Source organism: Setaria viridis, chromosome 4, assembly GCF_005286985.2.
Source record: "Setaria viridis chromosome 4, Setaria_viridis_v4.0, whole genome shotgun sequence".
In the NCBI taxonomy this organism is placed as follows: Eukaryota; Viridiplantae; Streptophyta; class Magnoliopsida; order Poales; family Poaceae; genus Setaria; species Setaria viridis.
Genome location: NC_048266.2, coordinates 363,459 through 382,769, shown reverse-complemented (window position 1 = coordinate 382,769; position 19,311 = coordinate 363,459). Strand labels below are relative to the sequence as shown.

At 41.1% G+C, this 19,311-nt stretch overlaps 2 protein-coding genes across 3 annotated transcripts; one reads left to right on the top strand and one right to left on the bottom strand.

Moving 5' to 3' along the window:
- Window positions 1-2: 2 nt before the first annotated feature.
- On the bottom strand, window positions 3-9,445 carry LOC117851891 (rho GTPase-activating protein REN1). 2 transcript variants are annotated; one of them, XM_034733803.2, is made up of 25 exons: window positions 9,063-9,445; window positions 8,667-8,788; window positions 8,127-8,240; window positions 7,543-7,579; window positions 7,277-7,353; window positions 6,464-6,534; window positions 6,298-6,376; window positions 5,848-5,995; window positions 4,948-5,052; window positions 4,737-4,814; window positions 4,458-4,513; window positions 4,284-4,359; window positions 4,024-4,108; window positions 3,559-3,802; window positions 3,247-3,456; window positions 2,658-2,685; window positions 2,356-2,552; window positions 2,233-2,282; window positions 1,798-1,858; window positions 1,623-1,706; window positions 1,201-1,317; window positions 964-1,115; window positions 820-880; window positions 525-728; window positions 3-442 (listed from the first exon to the last, which is right to left on the bottom strand). In XM_034733803.2, exons 2-25 carry the CDS (start codon window positions 8,700-8,702, stop codon window positions 239-241), a joined length of 2,574 nt encoding a protein of 857 aa, XP_034589694.1. In that variant the 5' UTR covers window positions 8,703-8,788; window positions 9,063-9,445; the 3' UTR covers window positions 3-238. The 2 variants fall into 2 exon arrangements, with proteins under 2 accessions (XP_034589694.1, XP_034589693.1); XM_034733802.2 differs by having other exon boundaries at window positions 2,356-2,685.
- A 3,914-nt stretch (window positions 9,446-13,359) lies between these two features.
- LOC117853136 (monocopper oxidase-like protein SKU5) lies at window positions 13,360-18,076 on the top strand. Its single transcript, XM_034735509.2, has 9 exons — window positions 13,360-13,673; window positions 14,394-14,503; window positions 14,624-14,894; window positions 14,987-15,125; window positions 15,459-15,825; window positions 16,567-16,932; window positions 17,018-17,096; window positions 17,293-17,495; window positions 17,578-18,076. Exons 1-9 carry the CDS (start codon window positions 13,545-13,547, stop codon window positions 17,684-17,686), a joined length of 1,773 nt encoding a protein of 590 aa, XP_034591400.1. The 5' UTR covers window positions 13,360-13,544; the 3' UTR covers window positions 17,687-18,076.
- The last annotated feature ends 1,235 nt before the right edge of the window (window positions 18,077-19,311 follow it).

Here is a 19,311-nt window from a genome sequence, read left to right as displayed (position 1 = left end):
TTAGAATATGTTTCCAACTTTGAATCCAACGGAACAGCCTGCCTAGCTGCAGACGCGTTCAATGCATATCTACGTGAATATGCAAGTTTGTATCAACAAAATCTGTGGAAACATGTACAGACTTGGACGGATGGACCTGCGCACAAATTACACTGCTGTTGGTTCAGATATAGACTAGCTTAGCATTGGCCTACATTCAGATTCAGCTCAACACAAGGAACAGATCAACATCAGACTCTCAACTTTTCCTCTTCTCAGGCCCTTTTGGGCTTGGGGACTTGACTGATGGAGGAGCGGCGGCGGCGGTAGCCGGGGGCCGACCCAGATCCAAGCTCTGCATCTCGCTTGCCAGCTGTGCCCTCCGTTCTTTTAGGAAGTTGAGTCGGTTTGTCAGCTTGGCTAATGCAAACGACGCTGCTGGTGCGGCGCTTCCACCAGATTCCTGACCAACAACATATTCATCATCAGTTCATCAGTCGACAGCAAAAGGGAAGGAAGGAGCATCTCATTCTCATCTCACTAACCCTTATCAGCGGACTGGTTGCATATTGTCTCTGCGCAAAAGTCCACTTGGACGTAGATGACGACCCGTCTTGGCCCTCCCTGGCAATCGATTGCATCCTTTGAGGAGCCCTCTGGCTGATACTCCCGACCGCCTCCTGACCTGGCTTGTCTGCTGAAGAAGGTGAACCCTGCGTGGTCTGCTTCCTTGATTGCTCAACATCACCCTGAAAAGCTTTCTGCTTTCTTTAACCTGAAAATACAGAGTTTCCTCCCGCTTATACTGAAAGCAGAATGAAGGGCATTTCAAACTCTTACCGTGCCAGATGCAGAATCACTCCTGACAATCGATGATGCTTCCACTGAGGAGCTTTCAGGTCTGGAGAAAGGGACCCCAATTTAGTGCTAGTCTAGAACTGAAACGATGGCAAACAGGGTGAAAATACCAGAGCATGATCTTACCCGCCAGTCCTGTCTGTATTTAGGAGCCGTTTGTTGCATGATTCACAGCACAGCTGCTGGCCACTGACTTGCCCACGAAGATCAGAAGCCTTTTGCTTCAAGTTCATAATATCAGATTCAGCAGTCGCGACTTCCTCGAGATCAGCCTTAGTCTTTTATCATTGGGACAAAGATTTCAAATTATTAAGAAAAAAAGAAACGGCGCTTAAACTCAGATACAAATGTTTAGAAATCTACCTTGCTGTCTATTGTTGACGGCAAGGACACCTGCCCTCTTCGCAAATTCATCAGCCCAGACTCCATGGATGCTCTCAAATTTCTCTCTTTCTGTAGCTGGTCTCTCAAATTTTCAACCTATTGGATGAACACATTTTATTGATAAACAGATAAAATGCATGGCTTACTCTGAAAAGAACACCAAAAACGTTTCAGAAGAATGAAAGTACTATAAATATGGCTGTAATTCTGCATACTGAACACTTTCAGCACTACTACATTGCATAGCTTCTTATGTTTTTATATAGTTAATGTAAGTTTTATTTCTTCTTGATGGTACAATGACCTCTTATTGACACAAAGTGATCCAATTGTAAAGGCCACCACTACCAGGGTCTTCCTGATCCACAATTGAAAAAAGAAGTTCAGCCTTCAGTTCTTACTTCTTTTTCAAGTGCTAAACGGCGCTCACGTAGTTCTTCTTTCCGCCTTTCTAGACTTGCCTGGAGGATTGCATTTTCCTTGGCCTACAAAATGAAAAGGAACAATATAATCTCATATGGAGGAGTCTGATGCCACTTAACCCAATTCATGTGATCCTAAGGGAAAAGGCTGTACCTCCTTTGCAATTTTTGATTGGAGATCAGTCTTGTTGTTCTCAAGTTTATCAATAAGAGTCCTAGTTCAGGAGCCAAATCAAAATATAACTCAAATGTCAGCCGTAACTGTAAAAGCTTCCTTGAATTTTAGATGTGTTTTAGTTCCAAACTGCTGTTAGTTTGCCATATTTTTACTAGTCAAAGTTAAGATGTAAATTCCAAATGGAAGGAGATCTTAACAAAAGCTACAAATTTGAACGAGTGAATGGCAAATGCCAAATGGCAAGTTTGTCTATCATGCAATGCACAAAACAAACCAATTGCAAGAAAAGGAAAGATTGGGTGCTTCCAAGGGATATATATGTTTGCAACTCATTCAATAAATAGGATATGCCTAAAGTCCAAGGTAGCATACAAGCGCACCTAGCAGCATAGCAGGGGCAGGGCTACTTACTCATCATCACCGCCGTATTCAATCTCCTCTGTTGACAGGTCTTTTCTTGCCTGCACTTCAAGTACTCCAGTAAATCTGTAAGATTATCCTACTAGCGTTAATGCCAACAACAATTTTTCTTACCGAAGTACGGCCCCATAAAGTTTTTTTGCCCTTGTGTCCTGAGCTGCTTGATTTCTCCATAGATTTTTGTTTGGAAGCTGATGAACGAGAATTTGATTTTACCATGTGACCTTTAGATTCATTTGATCCACATGACTCCTGTTTCGGGTGGGATCGTCTATTGATATCCATTTGAGAGGTATCCTCCACTTGTGCAACTTTTGTGGAAAATGAATTAAGTGGAGCAGAAGAATTTTGATCAGTACCTTCCCTTGATGCACCATTTTCTATTCTTGCTTTTAGAACAGACTGGTTATAGTTACCTGCAGTTTCTGAAATATTGTTTTTTACCTATGAACCAAAAAAATTGAAGTCAGCAGTATAAAGCTGCAATTGAGAAAATAAATGTATTTGTGCCATATGAGTTAATTAATTATTTGCATTTTTATGTGCTTTGAAGCAGTAATATAAACTATTCTCCTATATCATAATTCAATAACATAGTGTGACCAAGGTTTTCTCATGTAAGAAATTAAGAATATAGTTACAAGCTCCAAGAAGCAGTTTGCGGTACACACATCACTTAAATCTCCATGAAAGACAAGCAGTTATGAAAATAACTATCTTAAATACCAAAATTTTGACCACACATAACTTAGGCACCTACTTTAATTGTCAAAGCATATAAACCAGGGAGACAATCTATGCATGCTAAAAGGAAGAAAAACATGGTAACCTACAACCTATTGAAGTCAGGAAATTTAAATAAATAAATAATAGCATAGTGAAACAAGAAGCATATCCTGAAAAGCTACAGAAAAGTAACACGTGCCTTGAAGGACCTTCCAATACCAGCATGGAGAATGTTTCATCTACAATATTTGGAATCAATACAATCATCAGATGAAGTACCTTGTCACTAGCATTGATCTTAGTGTCATGTTCACTGCCATCAGAGTAGTGCTCAGTATTGTCATCCAAGTCTTCTTCAATGTCATCTTCACCAGAGTCATAAGAACCATCGTCATCATGGATGTCGTTATCTGTGGAATATTCCTTATCAACGTCATCATCCTCAGACTCTGTATAAGCGTCTGAAGAACAGGAGCCATCTTCCAAGTCCTGTTCGATAATCAGTTGAATACTCAAGAAAAACTAGGTGTGGCATTACTTAAAATGGAGCTTGAGTACGCAAAAAGAAAACGAGAAGTAAAAAGAGGATACATCAAATATCTGATCAAATTCCTCCATCATAATGATAACAATAGCTTGAGCATGATTTGCAGCTGCAGCAGCTTGAAGTAGCTGGAATGAACCGTCCCCTCCCATACTAAATTCATTGTCGACTTCACATTCACCAAGAAGAAGAGGTCGAAGAAGGAGTGGTGCCATGCAAGCCGCCAAAGCAGATTGAGACATCCTATTTACAGCTTTGTGTGACCCAACGATTTGCATCATCTTAAGAATCCTGAAAGAAACCAGATAAGTCTGGAGCCCTTTGGATGTTGCTATGGTTGTAAAGGATAGTAAAACTCAAAGTCAAATTGATTATAACAACGTTAAGGGATGAGAAACTCTTACAAGAATGAAAATCCAATTATGACACCACAAGCATTAATATGTTGACTACACGGATTCTTTTGACAAGAAAATAGAATATAAACATATAAATTATAATAAGGTAGATACCTCTGCAATAATTGTCGATTTGGTTCTGGGAAAACTTCATATATCACTCTATTTATCTCATCAAGTCTTCTTGTCTTGTCAGTTCCTGTATAACCACTAGTCTTGATCATCATATGATTCTAACACATCAGAATGCTGCAGGTAAGGGCATATATTGATTTAATTTATTTGTAATTACTTTATGACAGGGGTTATATATAGGTTTGCTTAATTCATAAATACAACAAGACTGCTGAATGCATAAAGAAGTTCCAAATTACCCTTACGGTACGCTTTAACCAGGGCACTGCAACATGATGCGGGAACTGGAGATGATGGCATCTCTCGAAGAACATACTGTACCAAATGACAACCAAACAAATAGTAGCGACAAGCATATCATCACAGTACATTCCTTTCTAGTGAGATTGTAACCAAACTTGCCAAATAAATACCTTAATACAGTCACCAATAACATGTGCATCCTCTTCTGGGGAGAATTCATTTTTCCCTAAGAAATAAAATTAAATGTGTTTTAAATTGTATAAATATGGTAAAGCAGTCAAAGCAGACAAAAATGCAACGCATGCACATTATTACAACACTCATAAAATATCTTTATGAAAACATAGTGAAAAAGACACAGATCATTTATTAGTTTAACTAAACACTGCCAAACACCAAACATAGTTATCCCAGATAAGAAAATAAGATGTTCAGTAAAAGGAAATGACCCTTTTCATAATCCCGAACTCTGCGTTTGACTTCTTCAACGTCAGCAGACTGGCGCAGGATTCCTTCTACCTTGACCCCTACAGATAAAGTTTTTTTTGTGTGTGTGTTAAGACTGCCAAATGGTTTTTACGAATTCAGGCCTCTACTCATCACAGTACAATTTTTTTCGAGATTATGTACTGATTGAATCCAATAAGCAAAAATGTTTACCATGATCCTCAATGAACTTCAGGGCCTTTTCCAGAAATGATGGACTGCCATCAGCATCCACAAGCGCAAATTCTGCAGGTCTGCCAATAACAGAACTGTCCTCCACTGCAAGACAAACAACTGAACCTGATTAGCATAATGAAATGTAAAGAGTCCATCCCTCCCCCAAAAGAGTGAGAAGAAAGTTGAATTAGAAAGATAAAATTGACTCAAGAAAATGAGCTCTGATAAGAAAGAAAGATTGGGTGACAAAAGCTTCTTATGCAAATGGGATGAAGTATCTAACTTAATATGCAACCAAACATATGTTATGAGTATCAACCACAAATGCACAAAATAAATAGACTAAGGTCTACCAACTGGAGCTATATTGAAGCATGAGTATAAGTTTATGTTAGAAAAAACTCGACCAACCTAAGAGGAACTAGGTGGCGTTGTAAAGAAGAAGAAATAGGCACACAAATTTGAGCTGAAGAAGACTCAAAGCTGGGTCGCAGGGATGTACACTCACACTTTCACCAACTGAGCTACACCCTGTTCCTATATAAGTTTATGTAAGCATTCCACAGGAATTGTAAATCATACATATAGGACTGAAGGAGAACATCGCACTGCCATCAGAATTGTAAATCATACAAGTCACTTTTTAAGTACTTTTCATAATTTCAAAACCATCACTATATCTAGACATTTTCAGTCCTTTACCACAACAATGGTATTTCGAAGTCAAGCTGGTTTTCATTGAACAATGAAACAAAAAAACTAAAAATGAAGAAATTGAAAGTGTCAATTCTCAGAAAATAAAGGAGTTCCATTCTACAATTTGTAAGAGATGCAGGCATATTAAAAAGATCTAACATCTAAAATGGTGGTCAAATGATGAAAGACAGCACAGCTTACACTGTTCAGCTGGAGCTTCTGCAGGTTCTGCCGCTACATCAGTGCTGAATATTGGATTTTGCCCCATTGTATTTGCTACACTTGGTGCCTGTTCTAGAGCATTTTCCAATGCACTTCTCCACTCATTTAGGTCTTCTGTGGTTTCTGCCTGCTTGGTGAAAATTCATACCATTACTTCATAAATAATAACATAAAGGTATGATACCTGTAACGTACTAATGGAACAAAAGATGGGTCATTTTGTACACACAGGGTAGAACCCTGCAACTATAAGCCCCTAAGGGACTACTGGACTACAACTAGCACTGCCATCCCCTCAATCTAACCATCACTACTGCTGCTTCACCAGTCACTGCCAGACACAGTCAGTTGGGCAAACTGCGACACAGCCAAACCCACCTGGAACACGAAAAGCAATATGCCAGAAATTGTGTGGAGTGGACAACTGACCTTAAGAGTGAAAGTTCGCCCATCACGGCCATCAGGAAATAACACCGTCAGAAGTTTCCTTTCTTCTTTGACGACAACACTTAAGCATTCCACAAGATTATAAACTTATCAGATAGTATTGAAGAATCATCAACCTTTTGTCAAAGTTTTGGTTTTCAATGCATACCTTCCGGAGCTATTCAAGTCGATTCCACCGAGTGTAACAATTGGTTCAGCTCCTCTTGGAGGGGGCACATTCTGATATTAAAGCACAAAATTGGGAGTAACTACGGTGTGCCTACCTAATCTGATCAGATTAATTTTTCCCCTTGAAATATGGTTAGTTTTGTATGTTAAAAAACCATACTTGAATAAAAAAACACAAAAACAAGCTTTAGCAATTGTACTTGTGGCTTGCTACTCGGATAAAATCATGTTTGCGCTTTAGGAAAATGGTCGCAGTGACAATAAAAAGTAGCCTTAGCATTTGTTTCATGCCACTTTCCGATTGCAACTAATAGGATGAAAATTAACTATCCCACTTCACTGCTAGTGTCACCAGAATGTTGCCCCTCATAAAGTGTGTAGGCAATGATAACTGTATTCCAATCTAGACCACAAAAGAGTCATGTTAATTCGACAACCTATAGGGGTATCTGAGCGATACAATGCTAATATTACAACAAGTAGCTGTGCTGTAGATTTTAATAGATAGTCATGGTATAACTGTATCCAGAGGACCCAATAAAAACAGCACTCGGTCAGTCTAGCAGATGTCCTCATGAGAAGAGGATTAGTGCTGTTAAAGCTTCTTTAGTGTTTTTCATTTCAAGAAAATTTTCCTCAAACATATGATTAGGATACCACAGAGAGCCTGTGCAGTTTGATGTATGAATAATGATGTAAAGAAAGTAAGAAACGCAAAAAAGAGTACAGATATCCTACAGTATAGCATAAATAAAAAGGAACTAGTGCAATATGTGGGTGCAATATATCTTACAGGGTCACTTCTGAAGAACACTAACGATGCCCTCGTAAGAACAAACCAGCGCTTTTTCCATGATGTCCATCCAATTCCTATTTATAGCAGATTTAATATGTAATATTTTATCTCAAAAAAGTGAAAGTAGTACAGCCAAGATTAAACAAAATATGAACATTTGGCACTAAAACAATGGTGGCATAAATAAACTATTTAAGATATTAAAGGAGAGGAAGGAGAACACATAATTATGCATTATCATACATATTTGCAGGAAAACATACCTTTCGATGAAAGTAGTAGATGCCCACTCTTAAGGACCTGCACTACAAGAGTATTTATCATGGGCCTTGAAAATTTTCTTACAATGATATAGAGAAAATAACAAGGTATAGTTTTTTTCACTATTTAACATGATCCAAATTAATATTGTAGTTTGCAACACTAAATTAACTTTCTAATAACTTTCACTTTGACCATATGCTGAGGCACAACCGAATTGCAGATTTTCCCGAATATGAAGGAGACCTGTGTATTTTTGTATTAAGAAAGAATACATGGTCCGATTACAAGCCGTTCAATGGCCCACTTTAGTCTTTTGTTACGCACGCGCCAAAAAAAATCAAAGCACAGCCAAGTTGCAGATCAGCATCAGTGCAAGCAATGCATAGCAACGAGCCAATGACATATTGTGAAAACAGCAAATTGTACAGAGTCAGCAGATAAAGCTAAGTACGCAGCAACATGTCGAGCAGCGTACTAATTGTAGGACAAAGTGCAACATTGAAAAGGTCGTTTGTTTTCTCTCTTTTATTTATTTATTTTTGCTCCAGCACACAGCCTTTAGGTTTAAGGAGATCTCTCAGACCTGGCAATTAGGACAAGAAGTCGGCGGGCTGTCACCATTTTCAGACGTGTCTCCCTCCCCACATCGGCAAATCTTAAACTGACTTGCGTTCTCAGCAGGCTGTGAAGAAGAAACCTGTCAACAGAATGAAACAAAGTGGAGTGAACATGTAGCACGGTGACACAGTAGAACTATTTAACAGTGATCTAGTGAAGTCGGCTTTAGTGCAAGAGGGAAAGAGAAAGGAGGCTTTTACATGACAAGTTCATTCCCCCCACAATTCAAAGCATATCTTCCATATAATAGGCATACATTATGTAACAAATTTTATGCGCTTTAACTAAATTTACTCTCTTACATCTGAATGATTCATCACTAAAATGCTACCTGAGATCAGCATACAATGGAATTGCTACCAAAATCAGAAATGTCATACCCAATTAATAATACAACAGGTTATTATTTTTTTTTAAACTAAATACAACAGGTTATTATGTACACTGATAAGCAAACTCCAGCAAGAAACCAGAAAATTCTTGTTGAAATGTAGGAGCCGCTTACTTGCTGGTACGGAATCCTGAACTCGGAAGCTGACATTGTCTGCCTGGCCTAAATGGCTGGCTTACAGAGAACCTGAGGACGATTCCTGCTCTAGCAAATTGAAGTGCCGCCGCTCTTGTTCCCTATTGATGAGAGATGCAGTGTACAGGGTTAGTGCCCATAAAGTCAGGAGCTTTGTGCACCAGGCACAAAAGAAAGAATGGCCAAAATTCGCATTGGTGATTTCAGATAAAGAGTTGCAAATGTATGTTGAGATAAAGATGGATGTGCATTCCAGTTTTTTTTGAAAGCAAGATGTGATTTTGATTGTGCCGATCCATGCATACTCTGTATCACAATCAGGTAGGCCAATAATGCGCATTACAATCATATCATATACGGATGTGATGTTATTACCTGAAGGAACAGTAGACGGCGGAGGAAGGCGGCGATTCAGATGAGGTAGCGGCGGCAGGGAACGGGGCGATCGATCAGAAGAAATCTCCGCTGCTCCTCCGCTCTTCCCTCTGGGCCGGCCGGTCTTGCTACCATAAATTCCACGGATGGAACAAGCTAGGAACATGGATGGTTGGTTGAGCTCCCTCCTGTCCGATCCGTCTTCCTCTTCCCTCGTCGCGTCCCCCGGCCCAGTAGTTGTTCCATTCCATCCCATGGGATGATCCATGGATAGGATCGGAGAGTGCGTGCTATTCTTGGCAAATGGTCCAGACGTGGCGGCGCGCATGCAGATGGACGAGACGACCCTCCCCACTCGGTGTTCCCGCCTGAGTGATATATTCATTCATCTGCAATTACGGTACTTTTGGCGACCCAAGGCAAACTTTGGAGTTTGATTTTATCTTTTTTTTAGTTTAGAAGAGAATTAAGAGTGGGAGTTTAGGGAGAATATATGTCCTTGGTATTGGATTTAGAGGTGGAAAATTGTATCATAAATCATGATGAACGGTACGGGGTGCATCCATCTTCCACTATTCCTACCTAATTATTACCTTTTCTCAAGGAACACATATTGTCCATCCCCTAAAACAATTATCTCTAAATAAATAAGAGACTTTTAATCTATTTCATCTAAACTCACTTCTAAGGTCAATCTTAGTGTATAGTTTCATTACACAGTTACTAAGGTTAAGAACTTGGTAACTGTGCCTAGTAGGTATCATGGAAATGAAACTCCTCTCACATGTCATGTACAGTTGGTTTCCCTCTGCCTCTTCTTTAATTTCGTACCAATGAAACTGCTTCCCTCTGCCTCTTCTTTAATTTCGTACCAATGAAACCTCGTGAAACTCTAATCGGAAGTTTGTTACCTCTTCCCCATCGATTGGACTGTTTGCTTGCTGTCAAAATCGGACGCCTGGGGGTTGCTGCATGCGCCAAAATAAAAAAAAACCACAAAACTCGAGAATGAAGCACACTCTGCAACTATTGGATGGAGGCCCACTCCCCCCCAGAAATACAAACGAGGATACCAAGTTTGGGCCAATGTGAGGCCCATCTCGACCTGGTGAGAGAGAGAGAGCCTAGCTTATTAGCTTAGCTCGGGAGAAGCAACAAGAAAATAAATCGAGCTAGATGTGCGTGCACCATCAATCTTATCTTTATCGCCGGCATATGACTAACCAGACCAGCTTCGATCATGTGGATAGCCCTAGAGAGAGGGGGGGGACACCATCTTCATGGGTACGGTACCCCCATATTTATGGTAGAAAATTCTCCGTCCAATCCAATACCCCTCCTTTCACATTGGTCAAACGATGTAGCTAGAGCGTGATCTGATTGCTAGCTGGTTCTAATCCCTGCTCATATTGTTTATGTTCTTTTAATTCCTTATAACTACGCCATCCGCCGTTCCAAATTGTATGTTATTTTAACTTTCTTAGATACATATTTTTACTATGCATTTAGATTTATATTTTTTTTGACAGGAAGCATTTAGATTTATATTATGTTTAAATACATAGCGAAAACCTATGTATCTAGAAATTAAAATATCTTACAGTTTAGAAAGGAGGAAGTAGTTAATGTATACATTATATGCTTGGCTTCTTTTTAGCTACTAGGGTGTAATAAGCTACAAATAATGATCAAGGCCGGACGTACGGCTCCAACAAATACCTCGGTGCAGTGCAGATGGGCAAATACAAGTCATGCCATGCCATGTGCTGCGGTGCACCTGCCCATGCATGTTCTATTTGCAAATCCATATGCATTGCAGCCATTGTTGCAGGTAATAAGGACAAGAAAATTAGTTGAGACGACCACATGCAGCCACTAGATAGTTGCACAACAAACATTGGACGGAAAATGTGGCGAGGAATGAGGTGGAGAAAATGGGACGGCGTGCAATATGTCAAAGTAAGCCGTTCCTTTATTCCTAGATTAAAGTGGAACTAAAGTTTAATCTAGGATTATTTTAGTCCCTACTCTAATTTGAATCCAGGAACTAAAATCCATTAAAGCAGATAAATAAAGACGATATTACCCCTAATCATTCATTGTGTGTGACCATCTGTTCAACACCCCTATTTTGCCCGATGCCATGCCCGACCATGCTGCTGGCTGGTTCTATGCACCAGGCAGATCTTCAAAATTGCTCATACATTCGAAAAATTACTTATTTGCTAGTGTTTTCATGACCCATTCATAACCACTTTCTGTTGGTACTTTGTACTGTTCATGTATGTGTCAAAGTGGTACATACCAATCATGGCACTAGCAATAATAGCAATTCTTCTCCTCTTGTTATGACACTTCAAGATATGTTCTGCTATCTCCACTTCATCAACAGCAACAAATGTAATTAGCAGCAACATCAAATTATAATCAGCAACATCATCAATAGAATAATCAGCAAGAAAATTTAATCAAAGTAGCATCAAATTATAATCTGAGAAGCATCACATAATTTGAAATTCATCAAACATTCAGAGATTCATCACACAGTAATAAAGTTCAACCAACACTCAGATGTTCCACAAAAAATTCCACATAGATTAAGCTACAACATCAAATCAATTATAGTCATTGCACCGTCTCTTCAACCACATAAACATGTCTTCATTCTTATTGAACTAGCAGAAGACTTGTTGGTTGTATTCAGAACTAAACAACTTAGTAGCCATGAAGTATTCCTCTATGTCCATATTTGTCCCACACTCCACAGCTAAAATCAGACATCTTGCTATATCTTCTTTCATCTCTTTCTTCTGCCAGCTCTTTTTGTTTGTAATTTGAGCTAGTGTTTCTTATTCCTTATTTCTGGCAATTTGTAACTCTGTAATCAGCCCCTAAAACATCTTCAACATTGGACTTTTGCTTTTCTTGGGTGGACTTGTGGCTGTATCTGCAGTGCAGTTTGCCCTCTTGCGGCTGTTACTACTCATTGGACTATTCAGAAAGCCTTCTCCATCTGCATCTTCACCTTCCTTATCATCTTCGGTCCAATTGGCCTTGTCTAATTGATTCTATTACAGAAAACATAATTAGCTAGAAATGGAACATCTTATCTAATGGGAGGTAGCCCTTGGTCGCCAGGAGCAGCTTCCGCCGGCAGGTACTCCTGGTATGAGCCAAGGTGGGAGAAGCTGTCGGCCTTGGAGTTGAGATCCAGATGCTCCATGCGCATCCGGGGAGCGGAGAGGTTGGGGGCCGCCGACTGGAAGAAGGGGCCGAAGTCGTCTTCGTCGTCGGCGTCCAGGGAAGCAGGGAAGTTGCGAGCTGCTAATGAAGAACCCGCCTCAAAGAAGTAGTCACGGTAGCCGTTCCCGTGGTCGTCCATGGTGGATGCGGTGGTGGAAGGAGCGGGTGCGACGGCGTAGGGGGAGGGAGAGATTGCGGTGGCAGCAGGGAGGGGAGTGAGCGATGGGGCTTGTGGAGGAAGGGTTCGGGATGGGTGGGATGGGAAATAAATGAGGGGCAGGGGTGTCTTTCAGGACTTTTAATTCACTTTAGTCACCTCCAAGGGACTAGATGACTAAAGTGTTTAGTCCTCATTTTAGTATCTATGTTTGGCGCTTTAGAGATTAAACGAGGCCAAAATGAATGGACTAAAGTTTAGTCCAGGGTAACAAACAAGGCCTAAGCCGGTCTTGGGTGGAAACAATGCAACAGGCTGGAAAATTAGTGGGGATCGAGACATTTGCAGCAAGCTAGGACCCTGTTTAGAGATAGGGCTAAATTTTAGTCCTTGTCACATTAAATGTTTATACACTAATTAGAAGTATTAAATATAGGTTAATTATAAAACCAATTGTATAAATGAAGGCTAATTCGCGAGACGAATCTATTAAATCTTTATGATTTGACCATGTAATGCTACAGTAAATATGTGCTAATCATGAATTAATTAGGTTTAATAAATTAATCTCGCGAATTTGTCACGACTTATACAATTAGTTATATAATTAGTTCACATTTATTACTTTAATCGATATTAAACATCTGATGTCGTCGGATCAAACATCCATGGACTCCACATGCGGATGGGATGCCTTGGCACCAGTCCAGTCCTGTGTGAGTCAACAAGCCAAAAGCGCAGCTGTACTCCTCCTAAATCCTAATCCTGAGTGGTGGTGTGGTGGGCCCCTCCGCTCCGCTCTGCTCTGGCTCGGGGCTGGGTGTGAACTGTCCCCACCAGGGCAGGAAAAGGCCACCACCCCAAAAATGACGGACGCCAGCCAACGGAAACCTCTCCGCTCCGCCCGCGCCCCTGCCTCCGCTTCACACTACTCACGCGCTCTCCGCTCCCCACTCAAAAGCCAAGGCCCAGGCGGCCGCAAGGCTCCATCCAGCCAGGGATCTCCATCTCCATCTCCGGCTCTCCCTCTTGGTGCCAAGCGAGCAATAGCCATAGGAGGGAGGAACAAGCGAGAGAGAGCAATGGCGGCCCTGGCGCCGCTCCTCGCCCTCGCCTTCCTGGCCGCCTCCGCGCACGCCGCCGACCCCTTCGCCTTCTTCGACTGGGACGTCACCTACATGACCGCCTCCCCGCTCGGCGTCCCGCAGAAGGTCCGTGCTTCTCTCTCTCTCTCTCTCTCTCTCCCTCCATTCCATTCCCTCTCCTGCTTTACTTGCTACTACTAGCAAGCACTGCATCTCTTCCAATCCCGTGCAGCACAAATCAAATCGAATCCAAATCAAATCAAATCGAGACCCCAAAGCTTACGGCGGCCCAAAAGATTTGATTTTTTAATTTATTTCTAATAGATAGGGAAAAGATTCTACTAGGGACGGGAAAGATTCAGTCTTGGATGTCTGAATCCCCTCTCACTCCTGCGTTGGAGCCCTTGTTCTCTTCGCTTTGCCTCCAAGATTCCATTTTTCAAAGGCGGCTTTCTTCTCGCGCACTTGCATCTACACTGGATGCGTTCCTTGCAGTGTTCGCTCGGTCTCAGGATTTAACACTTGATTTTGCTCCTTATTACTGGCTCAAACAACATTTTTTTGTTTTTTTTGTTTTAAAACTGTATGAAGAGTTCAGAAATGAACGACGGACGGTTGAACCCCCTTGGCGTGCGGTTCAAGCGAATTCCTACTCCTACCTGTGAATAACTTCGATTTTTATTTCTTTTTTACCAACTACCCACGCTTCCATAGACACTGAACTGATTCGTTCAGATCTCCTGTACTCCACCCTTCATCTCCGCATACGCTTCCCGATCTAATCCTGTGCTTCCTCGCTAGCGCTTACATTTAATGTAATGTAACCCTGTTCTTATCTCGTTTCAGGTGATTGCAATCAACAAGCAGTTCCCTGGCCCTGTCATGAATGTCACCACCAACTACAATGTCGTCGTCAATGTGCTCAACAGCTTGGACGAGCCACTGCTCATCACATGGTGACCACTTCTGCATTTTGGACTCTTATCCTGTGCATTTCTGGTTATGGGCCTGTTTCATTTTGTTGACTCCCAAACGCTGGTGATATCGAGCATTAATTGCTCTCTTATTTCAACCAGGGATGGGATCCAGCACCGAAAGAATTGCTGGCAGGATGGGGTTCTCGGTACAACCTGCCCGATACCGCCTGGTTGGAACTGGACTTACAATTTCCAAGTCAAAGACCAGATTGGGAGCTTTTTCTACTTTCCATCCCTTGGTATGCAGCGTGCCGCCGGGGGTTTTGGAGGCATCACCGTCAACAACCGCGCTGTGATCTCAGTCCCATTCGACACGCCAGATGGGGACATCACGTTGTTCATCGGGGACTGGTACAAGAAGAACCACACGGTACCGGAAAATCACAGGCTTTACTGCAGGGTTCATCACATAGTTTTTTCCAGTAATCACGGGTGATCATTGTCTTTATCATTTTCCTGTAGCACCTGAGAAAGATGCTTGATGATGGAAAGGAGCTGGGGATGCCAGACGGTGTTTTGATGAATGGCAAAGGGCCATATAGGTACAATGACTCCCTCGTCCCGGATGGCATTGAGTACGAGACTATCAAAGTCGAGCCAGGTGATTTATTTTCTTCACTTTCAGCATATTGGGCTGTCGCATTAAAACCAGATGATTTCTGTCACTTATATGTTCTACCAAGCTCTTTGTTAATAGAAAAGAAAATCCTAAAAGTTTATCTCTCTAGTTTTTCTTCCCATGTTTTTAGAATCTTAAAGATTAAGCTGTCTCTCCGTGTCACCTGTTTTAAATATTACCACCGAATTGCACACCATGTTTTTCCATGGAATTTGGATGCATGAAAGTGACAAGGCCTAGTAGTGTTTGTTTGGTTAAAGATTGCTTTTTGACATTGTCGTAATATGATAGCTGACATCTTCTGCTCCTCAACAGGAAAAACATACCGTTTCCGTGTTCATAATGTGGGTGTCTCCACAAGCTTGAACTTCAGAATTCAGAACCACAACCTGGCCCTTGTTGAAACAGAAGGTTCATACACAATGAAGCAGAATTTCACAAATCTCGACATCCATGTGGGCCAGTCTTACTCTTTCTTGGTTACAATGGATCAGAATGCAAGCAGTGATTATTACATTGTGGCCAGTGCTAGGTTTGTGAATGAATCACTCTGGACCAAAGTCACTGGTGTTGCAATTTTGCAATATTCAAATTCAAAGGGCAAAGCATCTGGTCCTCTTCCTGATCCTCCAAACGATGAGTATGACAAAACTTTCTCAATGAACCAGGCACGCTCAATCAGGTTTGTATAAAATAATCCTTTCTTCTTGGTTACTGACTGTCCAAATGATCACTGGCTTAATTTTCTCTCACGTAATCCTAGTTCCTATTTTAAAACGCGATGACCTTAGAAATGTCCGTAATTCTTTTTCTATACCCACTACTATCTAACTTCACTTATGTAGTGCTCTGTAATATACTCCCTCCGTCCCAAATTACTATTCGTTTTGGCTTTTCTAGATACATGACTTTGCAACGTATCTAGACATAGCATATATCTAGGTGCATAGCAAAAGCTATGAATCTAGAAAAGCCAAAACAAATAGTAATTTGGGATGGAGGGAGTAGCTCTCTCTAATTTGTTTTCCTCCACACCTTTGTATGGCCTTTTGGCTCTCTCGTACTGTACTTTGTGTGCATTTAGTCGTATGTTGGTCTCCAAGACATTTTTTGCCCAGATACTGTTTGCTGTCTGACGCATGCATCCTTTCTTCACAAATCAAAGCCTGTGGCAGTTTTTTTATCTGGGAATTTTTCTGCACAAATATGAGCCATCATGCTATATCAGTCTGCCTTGTTAGAATCTTCAGTTTGTTATCAATGACAATAGTGACTGTAAAAAGCTCCATTGTTATTAGTTTGTTTTATCTTAGCTAGCATTACCAGTCAATAAACTGTCTACACAAGCTTTTATGCATATACAGTAGCTCTGGATGAGATCTGCACGTCCATATCTTGGCCTGAAAAAACTTACTTTTTCCAGGATGAATGTGAGCACTGGTGCTGCTCGTCCGAATCCTCAGGGTTCATTCCACTATGGCTCTATCAATGTGAGCCAGGTTTACAAGCTGAGGAATGAACCACCTGTTATCATCAATGGGAAAAAACGGACTACACTGAGTGGTATCTCTTATTCCCCACCTGATACTCCTCTGAGATTGTCAGATCTCTATGACAAGAAGGGAGTCTACACACTTGACTTCCCTACAATGCCAATTGATGGGCCGCCGGTGATCAGAACATCTGTCATTAACTCCACATACAAGAACTTTTTGGAAATTGTATTTCAGAACAACGACACAATTGTCCAGACCTACCATATCGATGGATATGCGTTCTGGGTTGTAGGGTGAGTACAGCTTCCGATTCTCATTTCATTTGCTGACGCGTTTGCATGGCTCCTATATACTGAATCATTTGCATATTGCCAACAGAATGGACTATGGCGAGTGGACTGAGAATAGCCGTGGGACTTACAACAAGTGGGATGGTGTTTCTCGTTGCACGACCCAGGTAACTACTGTAGGATAAGTTCGATTTGTGTTTGTGAAGCCTATTGTATTTCTGGGTGGAAATGTTCAAAGACTTGTGGATACAAATCTATTACTTTCACACTATTATAGAGACATATGCCCTTGTGTAGATATGATTGCTGAAGGTGTTGCTGCCTGCAGTTAACTGATGTTACTATCACACAATGACACTGCAGGTGTTTCCTGGAGCATGGACTGCTGTGATGCTGTCACTTGACAGCCCAGGTTTCTGGAATGTGCGCACAGAAAATCTGGACACATGGTATCTGGGTCAGGAGACTTACATCAGGGTGGTGGATCCAAATGGAGGCTATAATGTCACTGAGATGGTGGCTCCAGACAACATGCTCTACTGTGGTCTCCTCAAGGATAAACAGAAGTATGCTATTTGGTCGCACAGCTCTAGATATTAGATTCCTGTTCATATAACTAATGCTTCAACTATTTTTCTTTCTCCCCAGGGCTCAGAAGCCTCATGGTTCATCGAGTTCATCAGCCTCTGCAGCGAAACTGAACAATTATCTGCTTGTGGTTTTGGTCTCTTTGTTAGCCTTGGCGTTGGGCCATTGACAGAAATTGCCAGCTTGTGCTCAGCTGCTGTTTGCAGATTAGGAGTTTGATAGAATTGAAGTAGGTTCGACTTGATTCGTAGGCCGCATTCATGATTTGTGTGGAAATGGAAATGGTGGCGTTGTGCTGTGCATCTTGGACAATGAGAATTGTGTAGTAGTAGTAGCAAAAACCATTGCATTGCATTACATTGAGCCCGTCGGCAGTCGGCACCCGCAAGCAAGGAGTGCTGTGTTGCCTGAGATGTTTTAATTGATCTGTGGAGAGTTGGATATTGCAATCCACCACTGCAGTTTGCAGGCAAAGTGTTTTCTTCTTAGTGTCATGTGAAAATGTTATAACTTAAAAAAAAATCTATTGGTGTGGAACCAGTGGCATCTCATGACATCAGACACATGTCTTCATTGGCTTGAACCTGGACCTGTTTTTTACTTCTGGGATTGGTAAAATTCTTCCTACTCAACTTGTCACACAATACAGCTGTTTTTTTTTTGCTACTTGTGGTGGAGCCGGCTGACCGATGACGCAGCATAATTTAGCGTGATTATTTTCTCGCTGTTTACCGGCATGGAGTGCTTAAAGCAGTGATGAGTGGTCGTTGGAACATGCTAGATCGCTATGATTAGCACGATAAAAGCACAAAAACTTCCAGGGATTTGACCGCCTCGGCGGCTGGGATTTGAATGAAGCAACCGGTCTCTAAGGTAGGCTGTAGGCATGCATCTACTACTACTGACTTGCTTAGCGAATTGAAAGTTTGAAACCCAGAGGTTCCATCTGATAAACAATAGCTCTGCGACCAATAGCTCCGGTTACTCAACAATGACTAGAAATGCTGAAAAACATGATTTGGTTCATGGCTTCATGCTTTGTGCAAAAAATCATCCGTATACTCTAGAAAACCAGGAAGTAGTACTAGGAGGTTGGAAAATGTGAACCATTCATGCTTTAGGCAAAAAAACATCTGAAATTGGAAAAATACTCAAAATCCTTGACAAAAAAAATATGAGCTATATGGCTCACCAATTTGGTAGAAAATCTTCCCAAACAATAAAATCAACTAATGAATCCGGCATAACAACAATGCCATAGGATGCAAAAAAATAAAATGTGATGTAGCTTATGCTACAGGCCAGAGATCCTGCGGAACTCAAAATCCTCAAACTTATCCAAGAGGCTAAAACATGAACTAGTGGGCAACAACCCTATGAAAATTGCAAAATTCCAAACTCCTCTCGTAACATTGGAACAACTATATATGAAGTCCCCCAAAAATCATTGGTTACTTTTCTAACCCATGATTGACGAGGAAGACTGAAAAACATGAGAGATAGATCATGCTTTGGGCAAAAAATTCTCTTAAATTTCAAAATATTTATACTACTCTAGAAAAATAGGAACGACAAGGAGGACAAAGAAACAACACAAGCCAAAGCTCATGCTTTAGGCATAAAATCATCTGAAATTAAAAAAGTACACAAAATCATGATAACCTCGAAACAACTAGGAACACCAAAAAACATGAGCTATATGTAACTAATTCGGCCAAAAAACTGCCTGAACAATAAAATCAACCAACATAACCAACAGAATACTAAACATCGATGCTCAAACACATGTTTTAT